The 16,579-nt window shown below is 52.2% G+C and overlaps 1 protein-coding gene across 10 annotated transcripts in view; it reads left to right on the top strand.

Annotated features, from left to right (window-relative positions):
* Positions 1–16,579, top strand: part of EPB41L1 (erythrocyte membrane protein band 4.1-like 1) — a 173,728-nt gene that overhangs the window by 130,373 nt on the left and 26,776 nt on the right. For 9 of the 10 annotated variants that reach the window (XM_010829224.1, XM_010829226.1, XM_010829228.1 and 6 more), the window contains 6 exons: positions 2,015–2,102; positions 2,610–2,762; positions 4,644–4,741; positions 5,207–5,382; positions 6,663–6,811; positions 10,128–10,310. In XM_010829224.1, the coding sequence (XP_010827526.1) occupies positions 2,015–2,102; positions 2,610–2,762; positions 4,644–4,741; positions 5,207–5,382; positions 6,663–6,811; positions 10,128–10,310 (847 nt within the window). The remainder of the gene's footprint in view (positions 1–2,014; positions 2,103–2,609; positions 2,763–4,643; positions 4,742–5,206; positions 5,383–6,662; positions 6,812–10,127; positions 10,311–16,579) is intronic. The other variant, XM_010829221.1, reaches the window with a different exon arrangement.

The following is a 16,579-nucleotide window of genomic DNA, read 5'->3' as shown; positions in this document are numbered from 1 at the left end:
AACTCACTATGTGACCTTAAATGACTTCTGCATGGGTGCGATAATTCCCTGGCCTTGGCCTCTGAGAATTGGTCTCTTGATCGGCCAATTGGAGATGACACAGTAATAACTATTATGTGTCCCTGGGTAAGTGTCCTAATGTCTCCATCTTAGCATAAAAGTCAAGTTTACATTCTAAAGCCAGACAATCAGGTTCACCTTTTGGCTCTGCCACTTTCTAACTAGGGCATCTTGGGCTGGTTGTTTCACTTCCCCATGCTTCAGTTTCCTCATCTATTCAGTGGGCACTAATAAAATCTATGTTATAGGGTCCTAGGGGTGCTAAATGGCATGTATTAGAGACTCACTGCGTGTAATTGTTGCTCTGTGATTTGAGGGGTTGAGTCATTGATTGTGCAGTGGAAGACACCTTGTTCCAGGAGTTAGAAGGTAGTTAACTAGTTGGGTGATGGTGGGCTGGCTAATTAACCTATCTGCCCCATTTCCCACCTGTATTTGTAAGGACATAGATTATCAGTGTTTCTCAACTGCTGGTATTAGAGTAGAAGAATTCACTGTGTGAGATGTTTGGGGCCCCTGGACCCCAGGCCCTAAATGCCCATAAGACCCCCTCAGTCTTTGTAATAATGGAAATGTACCCCCCATTTCCAAATCCCTGCCATGAGGGTGATATCCTCTCCCTGAGGGTTCCATGGAATTAAATGGTCCTTTTAAGCTGGAAGCACTTTGAACTCCAAGTCCAGGCTTATTAGGGGAACCCAGTGTAATAAAGATACGAAAGTGTTAGTCACTCAGTCATGTCTGACTCTTTGCAACCCCATGGACAGCCCGCCAGGCTCCCCTGTCCATGAGATTTTCCGGACAAGGATACGGAGTGGGTTGCCATGCCCTCCTCCAGGGGATCTTTCCCACCCAGGGATCCAACCAGTGTCTTTTATGTCTCCTGTGTTGGCAAGCAGGTTCTTTACCACTAGCACCACCCAGGAAGCCCCTTAGTTGAGACATGTGAGATCTAGTTTCCGACCAGGGATTGAATTTGGGCCCCCTGCCTTGGGAGCATGGAGCCTTAGCCACTGGACCAGCGGGAAGTCCCCAGCACTTCAGCTTTAACAGCTCTTTTGACTTAAAGCAGACTGACCTCTAGTGTCTAGGCATCCATGCAGCAGCTCCCCAGGGTAGACAGAACACAGGAAACTGAGGATATAAGACAGATGGAAGCAAAGTGGTTGGGAATACAACCATGAAGCCACATTGTCTGGATTCAGATTCTGACTTTGATACTTAATAACTGTAGGCCCTTAGGCAAGTTATTCAAGCTGTCTATGCCACAGTTTCCTCATCTATCAAATGAGAATAGTGATATCTACCTTTTGGGCTTGCTATGAGGATTCACATGAGTTAATACATGTTAACATGTTAACAGTAACCAGCACATAGTACTCAACAGATATTAGCCGTGGCTAACTGCAGAGCATGCAGTTTCCTGGCAGCTAAAGCAAAGAAGGAGCGTGGTGAATTACATAACTCTTCTTTTCAGAAAGGAGAATGTGCACCTGTTCTTCAGGGGAGATTAAATGGTTTCTGATACAAAATTCTGGGAAAAATAGCTGATGTGGGTAATAATTCAGGAGCCCCTGGGTGATTATAATAAGCAGTGTCAGTCACACGGGTTTCATTGTCGTGAAGAAACAGTATTTATGGTTCACGCTTAACCCAATGGCAGAATGAGGCAAAACTCTAGACTCCTGGCTGAGCCCTTGAACGCTTCCTGGAGGAAATAGGACTGGCCCTGAGCTTTGGCAGGAGATGAGAGTTCAGTGGGCTGAAGCAGGGGGCTAGGGGCACACCATTCGGCACTGAGAGCAGAGGGGAGGGACCGGGAAGGCCCAGCTGCACTGTGCTCCGGAAGCTTTGCTTCCTGGAATCCCAGGTTCTGATCATAGCCACCTTCAGTTGGCAGGACTTGGGCCCAGGCCTTTCCTATGGCCATCACTGATCACTTTCTTTCCCTTAGGGGCATGACCCCAGGAGAAGCAGAAATCCACTTCCTAGAGAATGCCAAGAAGCTCTCTATGTATGGAGTAGACCTGCACCATGCCAAGGTACTGCTGGGAGTGCCCCCCGAGGGACTACCAGGGCCTTCCGGAGGGCTTGGTGTGCCAGTCTTCTCATTTCTCATTCCTTGACGCTCCATAACCCTTTACTTCCCCATGACCCTTATGATTTTTCTTATTATTTATGAACCTGTCTGTGCTGCCACCAGATTGAGAGCTTCATGAGGGAAAGACATGGGTCTGAACTCATTTCTGTATCCTGAGCACATAGCATATGACTTAGTATGCCTAGGTACCACTAAATGTTTGCTGGGTGAATGAATGATTGAGTGACTGGTGGAAAATGATCGAACAAGTGAGTGGGTGAATCAATGACAGAGTGAATGAACTGATGGCTCTGTGAGGGATACATCGGGGCGACTCCCCATGGATGCTCAAACCCTGCTCCTGAGGGCTCGTTACAGGCAGAGCCCAGAGAGGGGTTGTGGGGTGGGTGGCAGGCTGTCCTCAGGCTTGGACCCCAGACCTGACCTTGCACGGCCCCTTCTCACACAGGACTCAGAGGGCATTGACATCATGTTAGGAGTCTGTGCCAACGGCCTGCTCATCTACCGGGACCGGCTGAGGATCAACCGCTTTGCCTGGCCCAAAATTCTCAAGATCTCCTACAAGAGGAGTAACTTCTACATCAAGATCCGGCCTGGGGAGGTGAGCCTGCCTAGGGAACCCCTTCTTCCCTGGGATCAACTATGGGACCCTGGCAGCTAGACCTGGGACTTTTCCGACCTGGGATGCATAGATGGAGGTGCTAGGTGAGGAGAGGGCCCTCTTTTGCTAGGGCTCTCTACATAGACATTGCACTTTCGGTGTGTGCCTGCACGTGCGCGCGCGCACACACACACACACACACACACACAGCAGTGTACCTATAAAGACAGCCACATAGAGACTTCCCTGGTGGTCCAGTGGTTAAAACAATGCACTTCAATGCAAGGGCCGTGGGTTCAATCCCTAGTCAAGGAAATAAGATCCCATGTGCCATGTGCGGCAAAAGTTACTAATAAAAAGATAACCACATATACTTAATAAAAAGATAACCACCTAAGTATATTGATCTTACACAGATCAATGAATGTATGCCCATATCTGGGCTTCCCTAGTGGCTCAGTGGTTAAAACCTCACCTGCCAATGCAGGAGATGCGGGTTCAATCCCTGGGTCAGGAAGATCCCCTGGAGAAGGAAATGGCAACCCACTCCAGTATTCTTACCTGGGAAATTCCATGGACAGAGGAGCCTGGTGGGGCTACAGTCCATAGAGGGTCTCAGAGAGTCAGACATAACTGAGCAACTAAGGTAACAGCAGCACCATGTCCATGTTCCCGTGTTTTGCTTACATGGGTACTCGAGTGTGTACACATATGAAGGTACACACACACATGCAAACTTGAATACTTCCACCCTCCACATCCCATGCATCACAAACTCCACTTTGTTCTAACTCTAGAATTAGGGCAAGCCCTTCTGCCTCTGGCCCCCTGTCCACTGCCCTGGCCACCATCTTTCCCCTCCACGCTTCCCCTCTCCTTCCCACTGGTCCCCCAGCCTCCATGGTCATGGTAGGCCTTTTCCCTCACAGCTGCTTAAGAGTCCCTTCCAGCAGATCAGGCCAAACCCACCCCACTCCCACTCTTCACTTGAACCTTTCAAGGGCTCTCTTTGGTGCTTGGACTCAAGTCCTAACTCTTCTGCCCACCTGCCTCTCGCACATGTCTCTGCCCTGCCGCCCCATGCCAATGGCACTCCAGCCGCTTGGGGCTTCTATTTTAAGTAAGCAAACTCTCACCTGTCTGAGCCTTTTGCATCAATGTTCCCGCTTCCTGAAGTCCTCCGCCCCTCCTTCTCACAGAGCTTTGGCTCCTTTCCCATCCTCCAGCTCTCTGCTCCAAGATCCCCTGTGTAGAAAGTGTTCCCTGATAACCCTTTCTTTCTTTCTATTTATGTATTGATTTGGCTGCACCGGGTCTTAGCTGTGGCACGTGGGATCTTCGTTCTGCATAGCAACATGTGGAATCTTTTAATTACCACATGTGGGATCTAGTTCCCTGACTAGGGATCAAACCCGGGCCCCCTGCATGCGGAACACAGAGTCTTAGCCACTGGACCATCAGGGAGGTCCCTGATCACCCCTTCTAAAGTAGCACCCGACCCCCGGGCCTGCTCAGACATTCTGTCACATCACACATCTCTGTCCATTTCCTTTGTGCCCTTGTCAGTGTCTGAGATGAGCTTGTGTACTCACTTATTATCGATCCTCCTACCCTCCCCCAACCCCTGAGAATCTTCTGTTTGGTCACCATGGTGTCTCTGCTGCTTAGCCCTGGACCTGTCACAGAGTAAGGGCTTAACCCACCTGATTGATTAAATGAATGAATAAATGAGATATATATATATATAGTTTATATATATATTTATATAAATAAATAAGCAGGCCAGAGTCACACAGGCCTGAGAAGAGGTGCAGAAAGCCTGGACTGGCGGCGGGAGTGGGCCCAGGCCCTCCTTCTGACCCGCCCTCCCTGGTTTTGCAGTACGAGCAGTTTGAGAGCACGATTGGCTTTAAGCTCCCGAATCACCGATCAGCCAAGAGACTGTGGAAGGTCTGCATCGAGCACCACACGTTCTTCCGGTGAGCCTGCGCCTGGGCGGGGTGGGTACTGGGGCTGAATTAGAGGCCGTGTGAGTGGATGTGGGTAGTGTCTGTGTCCTATCCATAGAAGGAGCCAGTAGGGACTCTAGGAAAACCCTCCTCCTCCTCCTCCTCCTCCTCCTCTTTCCCCAAGCCTCTCCCCTTCTGGACCACTTAGAGTTGTAGGAGGAGAAGGGGGCGACAGAGGATGAGACGGTTGGATGGTATCATCAACTCAGTGGACATGACTTTGAACAAACTCTGGAGATGGGGAAGGATAGGGAAGCCTGGTGTGCTGCTTTCCATGGGGTCACAGAGTCAGACATGACTGAGCAATTGAACAATAAGAGTTGTCGTAGCTGGTGGGACAGCGGGATGGAAGGCCAGCTGTGGTCCAGCCTTGGGTTTGGCATTGCAGGTCTGGTCCTCCCTCCTTACCTCCACCCCTCCATCCCTCCCCTGCAGGCTCGTGTCCCCTGAGCCCCCACCCAAAGGCTTCCTGGTGATGGGCTCCAAGTTCCGGTATAGCGGGAGGACCCAGGCACAGACGCGCCAGGCCAGCGCCCTCATTGACCGGCCCGCGCCCTTTTTTGAACGTTCCTCTAGCAAACGGTACACCATGTCCCGCAGCCTTGATGGAGGTATGCCCCGCACTGGAGGTTGGGGGAGAGGGGTGTGTGGAGGGTACATCACACTTGATTTGCACCAGGCCTGGAGGCCCAGGAACACTCCTGCATCAGTGGGTTAGTTCAGCCTCTGGGTTCCCCTCCTGCTGGAATGTGACACTGCCAGCTCTCTGGGCTTCCCACAACTTCCCTGAGCTGTGGCCTTTTGGGGTCCCTGGTTCACCGTATGGTTTTCTGGGCCCCCTTCCTAAGAAGCTGAGCTGTTCACAGCTTGTCACCATACTGGAATGGTTTATTGTAACTGCATTGAGGAGCTGGTGATGTCCTACCGGAGGCAGAGTTATTCCCAATCATTTTTTTAGTTCCACTGGGCTCTGGACATCTAAACACAGGGCACTTTCCACTGCCCCCATTTCTGTTGAGTTGATAAGGGCCCTTACTATCAATGAGAATTGCCCGTACTGAGGCCCAGAGAGGTTGTGTAATTTATCCAAGGTCACACAGCCAACAAGAGATGGATTTGTGATTTGAACCCAGGTTCTAAAGCTGTGGAATCGGGAAAGGACCTGGGGCTGGAGGCAGCTCAGTTGCCCTTGTATGAAGCAGACCAGGGTTTCTCAAAATGTAGCCCCAGAACCAGCTGTGAGCTTGTGAACTTGAGGAGTCTTAGACCTTGATCTGATCCTACTAAATCAACACCCCTTAGGGCCCAGGACTGTCCAGGATATACACACAAGTTTTTAGGAGAGATTCAGGAGCCCCATGGGGCTTTGGGAGTTAAGCAGATCTGAGCTCCCCTGCATTGGAAGCACAGAGCCTAAACCAGGGAAGTCCCCCAAAACAATAACATTCGTGAGCCAACACTGATCGAATTAGCTCACTCAGTGCTAGCCACTTCTCTTACACACATCAGTTTATTTGTTCCTCCTCTCAGTTGTCAGAATTAGCTACTGTTTGTAGATGAAGCAACTGAGGCCCAGAGAGGTTGTGTAATTTACCCAAGGTCACACAGCCAAGAAGAGATGGAGTTGAGATTTGAACCCAGGCTCTAGTGCTATAGAGTCAGGAAAGGAGCTGGGGCTGGAGGCAACTCAGTCACCATCCACGTGACCTGGGAAAGCCCACTCACTCCTTGGGGCACTGGCTCCTTATCCCCAGGGTGCTGGGGCTGTTTGAGTGTTTGCTCTACTCCAGGCGTGGCTGGGCTGGTGGTGGGCTGGCTCCCAGTCCCTGCGCCTGGGAGATGACTCAGGAGATAACTCACACAGCTGCCCGGCCATCTCTGCCCACTTCAGCAGAGTTCTCTCGCCCAGCCTCCGTCAGTGAGAACCACGATGCAGGACCAAACGGCGACAAGCGGGAGGAGGACGGCGAGTCTGGAGGGCGGCGGTCCGAGGCTGAGGAGGGAGAGATCAAGACCCCCACCAAGATCAAGGAGCTAAAGGTACGAGGCTGGCTTTCTTGTTTCCTCTGACCTGGGGGGTCAAGAGGCTGATCCTGGGTCTAGGCTCAGCCTTGACCTTCAGGTACCCCCCGCTGTGGCCAAGCAGCCTGCTGTGCGGTGCACCATGGACAGGGCCTTGCCCTTGGGCCATGCTCCGTACCTGGAATTGCCAGGTGGGGTGGGGCATGCTGCCCACCCTGTACCCTTCCCCTCCTTTGGCCCTGCTGTCCCGGAGGGGCACTCTGCCCCCTGGTGGACTCTGGCCTCCTCTTGCTCACTCCTGATTTGCCCCTTTGCCTCTGATCTGGGTCTGCACAGCCTTCTTCCACCCATGATGGGGTGTCCCTACAGACCATGGGGTGAGGTTCAAGTGTGACACCTCCTGCTGCCACCCCCGTCTCCCACCAACCTGTGCACACGCTCATGCAGGCCCACATGGCCTCAGACTCACACGCGTTCACTCATAGTTGTATACCCCTCTCACCCATAGGGTTATGCACCCAGACGTGCAGACAGCCTGCGTGCGCACACAGGCACGTGCACACACGGGTGTAGTGTGTTTCTATCACGCACCTCGGGAACACAGGCCCCTGAACACACTGCCTGCAAGAAGCGTGACTTTCCAGAACCCCTACGTCCCATCGGCTGAGTGCAACTGCCCGCTTTGCCTGTGGTCCTCCCACCCCCTTCTTGGCCTTCTTGGGCTCCCTGCTTCCCGCACCTTCTGACGACCTCACTGCCCTGCTGGCGGCCCAGCCAGCATCCCACAGTGCTCCGGGCTACCTGCTAGACCAGGGCGGTAACGGTTGTCTCTAATCCATTTGCTCTACTGATCCTGCTGGTTCCTTTCCTCCTCCCATGTCCCGCTAGCCGGAGCAGGAAACCACGCCGAGACACAAACAGGAGGTACTGCGAGGGGTGCCTGTCCCCACCCACCCAGCCATTCCTCGTTTGTCACCACCGTCCATCCCAGGCTCACATCCCGGCTCATATCTCAGCTTCTTCTCCACTCCCAGCCATCTCTCTCCATCACCCAAGGCCACCCGCCATCACTCCCTCCCTGTCTTAAGCTCATGGGTAGACTCCCTCCCCTCAACAACCAGCCATGCTCCCCTCTCTCCCTATCCCTCCCTCCCCCAGCTTCATGCTCTGCCTCTCTACCCCATGCTTGCTTCCCACTTGCTGATCATCCCCACTGTGTCGCCATCCCGATTCTTGTGATCCATGATTCCATGATTTTATTGAGCTCATCTCCACCCCCATTTCCCTCAACCCCTGTCCCAAACCCTTCCTTAGACTCCCCTTCGTCCACCACTGTCTCGTCATGCCTCTACCTCATCTGTGTCTGCTGCATCCCACCCCAAACTGCTTTTTGTATCTATTGACAACCGGATGTGGGTGGTGGGGTATGGGGGGTGGAGCCTCAGAGCACATCTGTCTTCTCAGACCCCTGGCGCGCCTCCCACCACACTGGTGGGACCGCCCCTGCTCCAGCTCCACCAGGACAGCTCCCCGCTCCCCCTCCCCCTCCCCTTCTCTTCTTCCTCCTATTTTTTCATTCTCTCAACTTATTCCTCCTGTGTTAACCATACCTCCTTTCTTTCACATAGTCTCCAACTCTTCCTTTGAAACTTAACTGCCAGAGAAGTGGGTCTATGGGCTGCTGAGGGAAAGATCAGAGGCTGGGGCATCAGAAGGGTCTGGCTTCTGGGTCCTGAGATCTGGGTTTCAGCCCCAGTTCTGCCACTGATTCTTTGAGGGTCTCGGGAAAGTTGTCTCAGGCCCCAGCCCCCTGTCTGCACAACAGGGCATTCAGATTAGGTTTCCCCAGGCCCTTAGCCTTCGGGGATCCACTGCTCCCTCCAGCCTGGGGGAGCACCACATGCCCATAGGGCCAGGGCTGCCGCTTCTGGATGGAAGGTCACCAGCCGTGTCTTGGGTTCATGGTGGCCCAAGCCCACCATCCTGTGCACGCTCTCTCAGATTTGATTGCTCAGACAGATGTCGTCCTGGGGCAGCTTTGCTCAGGAAGGGGTACAGGAGGTACAGACAGATGTCTGGAGGGGAAGCAGAGCCTCCGTGGCACTGGTTTCTTTCCTGAAGTGACTTCAGAGTCAGTCCTGGTGGATCCTTGGATGTCAGACATAAGCCCAGGGGAAGCGTCTAGCCTTGTCAAGGGCGAGCTTGCCTCCCAGGCAGTTCCAGAACTGCTGATACGACTTTATCATGAGCTAAGATTGTCTGTTTCTTGTCCTGAATCCTCAAACAGCTTTGCAGATAAGGGTCCATGGGCTTCCAGCCCACCTGCCCTGCCTCCAGAAGTGGGCAGACCACTTCCCGCTTCTCTGCAAAGGCTGGTCCTTGCTTGAACTCAGGGCAGATTACTGCCTCATGCTGTACTGGCCAGAGCTCTGACCTGACAGTTTAATAAGGACACACCTCTGACTCCAGCTATACCAGGCTCGGTTCCTGTGCCCAGCCTTGGGACTTACCTCCCTTCTTCCTGGTCTCTAACGGTAGTCTTCCTGAGCACCTCACGGAGCCCCAGTTTCTCCATCTGGCTGTGTCTCACCCTGTCTGCTCTTGAGGAGTGGGTGCCCACAAGGTATCTGGAAGATCCTGGGTGGTTGGGGAAGGTAGTGGCTCACAGCAGAGAATGCTGAACGTCATCTCTCCCCAGTCCCTGACGTGGAAGCAGGATGCTTTTTCCTGGATGTCCCTGGCTTTAGAAGGGCCCTACAGAGCCTGAGCAGTGACACACATTGGGCTAAGAGGGGCCTAGACTGAGAATCCTACTTAAACACAGTGGTCCAAGGCTTGGCCAGAAGTGGGGACCAGGATCCGGGGAATGACCAGAGCAGCCCAGTGAACAGAGTTGGTGAATCCTCACTGTGGCTTGGAGTAGTAGCCGGAGGAAAGGCACACGTTATGAAACTAAACGGAACTTTACCCAGACCCGTGGGATTTGAGTCGACCTAGGTGCTCCGAGGCCAGGAGCCAGTCCGGGCAGAAGAAAAGGTGGTACTTGGCCAGACATCTCCTCTTCTTGATCTTGAGTGCTTTTTGTCCTTCTGTCTGATCTTGAGTGCTCTTTGCTCTTCTGTTTAATCTTGGGTGGTTTGTGCACCTGTTGGGGCTTATCATCCTTGCTCTGCTTGGCTATGGAGTGCTGTGAGGGTAAGGCGGGGCCATGGATGGGACCCACTTTGCTGATGGAGGGCGGTGATGGGGACCATCACCATCTTCACCCACGCCTTGCATCCTTCTCTTGGAGCTGTTCCTCTGACAGCTGACTGTCCTCTCCGTGTACCCCTAGTTCTTAGACAAGCCAGAGGACGTCTTACTGAAGCACCAGGCCAGCATCAACGAGCTGAAGAGGACCTTGAAGGAACCCAACAGCAAACTGATCCACCGGGATCGAGACTGGGAGCGGGAACGCCGGCTGCCCTCCTCGCCTGCCTCCCCCTCCCCCAAGGGCACTCCTGAGAAAGTCAATGAGGTAGGTCTCACCCTGAGCCCCTCAACTGGGGCCTTGGATAAAGATGGTGGGGAAGGTTGCCATGTCCTGACTTATCACTCCCCTCCACACCCCACTGCTGCATAAGGTGGTGATGGGAATGGCGCAGCGGGTTAAGCCAAGAAAGACAAATTTACGCTGTCTTGGACTCTTGGGCCTCAGGGACCACCTTGAAATGCTCTAAAGACTCACTGTAGCTGGGAGTATTTCCCTTCCATCAGCCAGAATATAATGGAGAAGGGGGTGCTGGTTAGAAATGCAGGTTCTGGGGCCCCACATCAGACCTATTGAATCAGAATATTTGGTGGTAGAACCGTGGAGTCATCATTTAAACAAGGAAATCCTCACACATATCCTAAGTTTTAAGAATCCTGGCTGCTCTGTCCAGTAACCGCACCTTTTTATGCCTGTGGTGAAAACACGGCTGGGTGGTGGGGGCGGTGTTCCTTCCTGGGAGGATCCTCAGAGCCCACCAGAGGGGACCAGGTCCTTTAGGAAAGGCAGAGCTGTTCTTGATGCTCCAAGAAAAGGTCCCACTTGACACGCCTGTCAAAGTGGAAAGCACGGGGTGTTTTTTCAATGGGAAAAGAGAAAAATAGGCTCTTGAGAATTCCTGTATTTATAATCCCAAACCGTTATTTTTAGCGCTGCTACATCTTGGCACTCTTTCCCCCCTGTTGACACTCAGGTGTTTTCTCTCTAGTGCTGCTGCTCACTGATCTCAAACGCATCTGAGGTCTAGACTTAGAGTGGGTTTATATAGTGGCTCTGCTGCCTGCTAGCTGGCTGACTCTGGGCTTGCTACTTAACCTCTCTGAACCGCCGTTAAGTAGAGATAATAAAAGTCCCTAGTTCCTAGGACAGTTGTGAGCAGCCAATGAGACAAAGCAGGGAGGGACAGGCAGAGGACCTAGATACTCAGTGTGAGTTACTTCTTTCATCTGGAGAGCCTTGGGACAGAAAGTTAATTTCAAATCAGAATCCTTTTGAAACTTGGGAAAGACCCTGGAAACCTACTTGGTCCAAGGTCATCTTACACACAGGGCACAGAAAATCAGAAAGGGGAAGACCTTGGACTTAATCAGTGTCATAGCTGCTAGAAGAGGAGCCGGAATCTGATTTTCTTGTGACCCAGGCCATTGTATTCGCTATTAAATCACAGCTGCCTGGGAGCAAGACCAAACCATGTGGAGACCAGGACAGAGTCAGTTGTGCGTGTGCTGCCCTTTAATGCTTTGAAAATTGGTGACGCAGCTGTGATCTAATAAGCGAGCCTTTGATTGAATCAGTACTCCTGTGGCCTTGACATGCAGGGTGACGGAGGGCCTCATCCAGTGAGGCTGCTGTAGGAGCCCCCTGGTTGGTGATTCACAAAGTCACGGGTGCTCTGGAGGCCTTTAAGTCTGGTGCCATGGAGGAGGGCACCTGTCTTCACCCTCTGAGGGCTTCTGTGGTCCCCACCGGCACCATCAAGGACGCTGAAGACCCTGCATGGGGCTGTGGGGCTGATCTAGTGATCCGGTTACATGCCCCTCTCCTAACTTCCCTGAGAGACTCTTGTCCCTGGTGGCCTCTGTTCAGTCCTGAAGTCGGAGAAGTGGATGCTCAGGCTTCTGAAAGGGTTGGACTCCAGCTGAGAAGGGAAGGCTGAGCCCAGAACAGGGCTCTGGAGAGTAGAGGTGCCTCTGAGGAGGTGGGTACCCCACCTGCTGGTGACAGCTGGAACTGCTAGAAGGTGCATCTTATTAGAAGGTGGAGTCTCTTCTACCTCCCACCGCCCCGCCGCCCCTGTAAGAAGCATAGTGCCTTGTCTGGTCCAGGAGCTAACCTCGGGGCGATGGACAATTTAACTGGCTTACAGCTCTCACTGGCATTTAGAGGCCCTTGGAAATTTGGGAAATGGGAGGAGCTGTAGCCCAGGACTGGACTGTGTCCTTGGGCCGGTGACATCACCTCTCTGAGCCTCACTGCCTAGTCAGCCCATCTAAAAGGGCACCAAAATTGCCACTCTACAGCACTGCTGGGAAGTTTGAATGAAATAATGGGTATAAAGTGAAAGTCGCTCAGTCGTGTCCAACTCTTTGTGACCCCATGGACTGTCCATGGAATTCTCCAGGCCAGAATACTGGAGTGGGTAGCCTTTTCGTTCTTCAAGGGGTCTTCCCAACCCAGGGATCGAACCCAAGTCTCCCACATTGCAGGTGGATTCTTTACCAGCTAAGCCACAAGGGAAGCCCTAATGGATATAAAAAAGCACTTTGTAAACTGGAAAGTGCTGGCCGGTCACGGGGCCATTGGCTGACGGTAACTAGGATCCCTGGTCCAGACGTGGGCTTTCTGGGTCTATCTGCAGGTGTCACTCAGAGCTCCTAGTGGCTCCTCATATACTCTGGGGCCCGTTCTGGGTCAGTGGGAAAGTGGTAGGAACTTAAACCAAAATGGGGACCCCATAGTATAGAGTTCCCATCTGCCAAAGCCAGGTTTTTGTTCCAAAGATAACTTTTTTACAAAAGCTTTCTGTTTTGTATTATAGTATAGCCAGTTAACAGTGTTGTGATAGCTTAAGGTGAACAGTGAAGGGACTCAGCCATACATATACATGTATCCATTCTCCCCCAAACTCCCCTCCCATTCAGGCTGCCACAAAACACGGAGCAGAATTCCATGTGCTATAGAGTAAGTTCCAAAGGTAATTTTTTAAAAGGGGCTGAAACCCAATTGCAGGATTGAACCATTGCCTCAAAGACACCCAGGGAGGACTTGGACTCAGAGTCCCAGTACAGGACTCCAGACTCTCGAATGAGTGACAGGTGAGGGGGAAAGGCCCGAGGTCCGGTGCTGGCTGGCAGCTGACCATGGGCCTCCCTCCCCTGAATGGTTCCAAAGGGCAGTTCCTTTCCACCTCACCCCACGGTCCCCACATGGCTCCTTCATGACCTAAGGATGCGGGCTTTACAAAGCTGGGCTATTCACAGACTCTGTGTGTGTGTCTCTCCTGCTTTTTCTCTCTCCCTCTCTGTCTCTCCTTCCCTTCCTCCCTCTTTCCCTCTCCTCCGGCCTTGGGCCTCCCCCGCAGTCCCAGAGGACCCTGGACACCTCTCAGCAGGACTTGGCACCTGAGCCTGGGACGGCCATAGGCTTGGAAGTGTTCACTCAGAAAAGCCTCGCAGCGTCACCTGAGGTTACTGTCACCACCTCCCTGCCCACCCAGAACCACCTTCATGGTCTTAAGAAAGCCCTTTCTCTGGGTTGAGGGGGTTGGACCAGGGTCTGTCCTGCAGGTGGGAACAGTGGGTACCCCATGTTATCCACATGCTGTGACAAGTGAGTGTGCCACCTCCCAGGGATCCATAAAGGGCCAGCCCATCCCTCATCCGTGGTTTCTCAGGAAGGACAGGACTGAAAGCATTCAAGGGAGACAGAGTAGTCTGAGTCACCTTTGGCTTAAAAAGGGCAGGCAGAAATGACCTCTCCAGCACCACTGAGGCAGGTGACCTGGAGGCAGACTCTGACTGCTAGGCTTGGGATCAGGGGTCACGGCACCTAACTGCTTTTGCCCTGAGGTCTTGTCTCTGCTCAGAGGCCTGAGTGAAGTCTAGCAGTGGCTTGTTAGTCCATCCATCCCCTGCCTCCACCTTCTCTAAACTCCACGTGGAGCTTGGGTCTATCAGGGTCTCCAGGCAGGTAGAAGTGAGTGTCTTTCTCCAGAGAGCATCCTTGGGGTTGTATGGATGTTGTTCAGGCAAGCATTCTAAACTAGGAGGGCATTGCTTCTGTGCTCAGGACGACAGCAGACCAAGAGCTCTCAGAACTTCTTGTGCCCCTGCCTGGAAGCCAGACGGACTCCAGGTCCAGGGCAGGGGGTTGCATCATCCCTCTCTACTGGGACTTTGTAGACTGACAGGGTTGGAAAGGAAGACCAACTGATCGTCTGGGCGAAACTTCCTTCTCCCTGATAGCCAACACTTCTCTGTTGGCAGAGTGTGTATGAGGGCATGTAGTATGCTATACTCCCAGAGGAAACTTTTGTAACTGCTAGAAGTGTCCAGGAGCCGTAAGAGAGAGATGAGTCAGCTACATAAATGGTAAAACATAACTCACAGTTCCATTCTGAAATTTTCCTCAATGTAAAAATAAAAACAAAACCAGGAGCACTTGAGAGAAGTTGGACAGGAATCAACAGCATCCCAAGGTTAGGGAAGCAGTGATGTCTTGGAACACAGAGATGTGAGTGGAGCCAAGCACTAATGCCCTTGTTTGAGGCACAGCATGCATCCTTCACCGGCATCCCCAAAATTGTCTGTCCAGCCTCTTCTACAAGGCGGGGCTCTCGCCATTCTTAACAGTATCCCATTTTGTCTTCAGTCATCCTTTGGGAAGTTTACATATTGAATTATAACCTGCCCTTCTGAGTCACCTGCCCGTGAGCTGCTCTGCCCCCTGGCACCTGTAGATCCGGTCTGCATCCTCCTCCAGGAAGACCCTTCAGAGTTGAGCATCCCTTTTACACCCCCAACTCCCACTTTCTTCAGCAGCTTCTACTTTGGTTTCTAGAGGGTTCCTTGTCGTGGACCTCTGCTTGGGGCGGGGGCATCTCCTGTAAAGAGCAGGGCCCAAAATGTGATCCAGAGCTCCAGGTGGACCCTGAAGAGACTGGAGTCAGCAGAATCCTGGCTGGAGATTTTCTTCCTGTGGTTTTGTGTGGGAATGTAACTGCCCCGGCTCCCAGCTCCCAGGTCCCTATTTCTGTCTGAGGGCCAGTCTTGCTGCAGTGGCCCCATCTGACAGCAGGGGGCGCTCTGAGCAGACACTGAAAAAGAATAGCTAGGGAGGCTTCTCTGACACCGTCCATCCCGTGAATCTGGTCAGAGGGCCAAAGCTTTCCTCTTTTTGTTCAGTCTTTTTTTTCTCTTCAGGATTTTTACTTGTTATAAACAGAGCTTTCTCTTCCCTCTGGGAGCCTCAGTTTCCCCTTCTGAAATAAGGGTAACAGGACCTGCCTCGCAGGTCTCCATTTGGATTAAATTTAATACTGTCTCCAAAGGGCTGACATTGCCTGGCACATAGTAACTAAATACAAGGGCGTGTTTCCCTTTTTCTTCCTGCAGAACCTTTCTGTTCTGTGCTAGCTCCCACCCCACTCAACCTAGTTCCTAAGCTTCTGGTTTCTAGAAAACCAGAGGCATGGCCTGGAGACCCTGATAGACCCAAGCTCCACGTGGAGTTTAGAGAAGGTGGAGGCAGGGGATGGATGGACTAACTGGTCTAGTTTCCAGTTAGACTTGGGGCAGGGATGCTCCAGAAGGGGTCTCATGGACTATCTTTGGCTATCATTGATTGCCAAGCTGTTGATGTCAGTACACGCTGAAATGGGAGCGGCTAAAGCTGCCTGCTTCCCAAATACAAGAGAAAGGAGGCTTTGTAGGCTCTCAAAGTTCTTCCCTCTGGGATCGTTCAAGTGCCGTTGTCCTGAAAGCTTTACAACCTGGAGAAAAATCTCAGAAAATGATGCAGACTTTATCTGGACCCTCCCCATTCCTTGTCTCTCTCTTTCCTGTTGACAAGATTCTTTTCATGAGGTTTGATTCCCTGAAAGTCATGGAGATTTTGCTAAAGTGGATCTGGGGAGTGGAGGTCAGAGGGTTGATCATGCTCCCTTGATCCTTCAGAATGCTTCAGATCTTCTGGGATCTGACAGATTCCTCACCAAATGCTCACCCGCATCAGAGCACAAGCTCATGGAAACTTGCCCCCTTCTGTTGTTGGGAGCAATTTTCATCACATCTTACCATTGAGCTCTTCGTAGGATGTGGAGTCAGAGACTGGGTTCTAGGCCTGCCTTTATCTCGGGCTAACTCTTTGACCTTGAGCATGGTGCTTACTTTCCCCAGGCCTCAGTTTCCACACCTGTGGGCTTGAGTCAGAGCAGTGGTTTCAAAAGAGGGAGGCATTCTGGGGCAGTAGGGTAGCCCAGACCTCCAATGTCAACAGGGCAGTCCAGGATCCATGTTACATACTGAACTGCCATCAAGATTTCATGTGAAGAAAGTATTGTGTGGTTGCAAGATTAAAATCCCAATGGCCTTCTTTCTTTTTTTTTTTTTCGGTCACACTGCTTGGCTTGAAGGATCTTAGTTCCCCAACCAGGGATCAAACTCAGGCCCCTGGCAGTGAAAGCACTAAGTCCTAACCACTGGACCATCAGGGAATTCCCAGCCTTCTTGCTGTTTTTTTTTATAACCATTCTAAAA

This window comes from Bison bison, unplaced genomic scaffold (assembly GCF_000754665.1).
Source record: "Bison bison bison isolate TAMUID 2011002044 unplaced genomic scaffold, Bison_UMD1.0 scf7180017864500, whole genome shotgun sequence".
In the NCBI taxonomy this organism is placed as follows: domain Eukaryota; kingdom Metazoa; phylum Chordata; class Mammalia; order Artiodactyla; family Bovidae; genus Bison; species Bison bison.
Note: the sequence above shows the minus strand (reverse complement) of the source record. Positions and strands in the feature narration are given on the sequence as shown.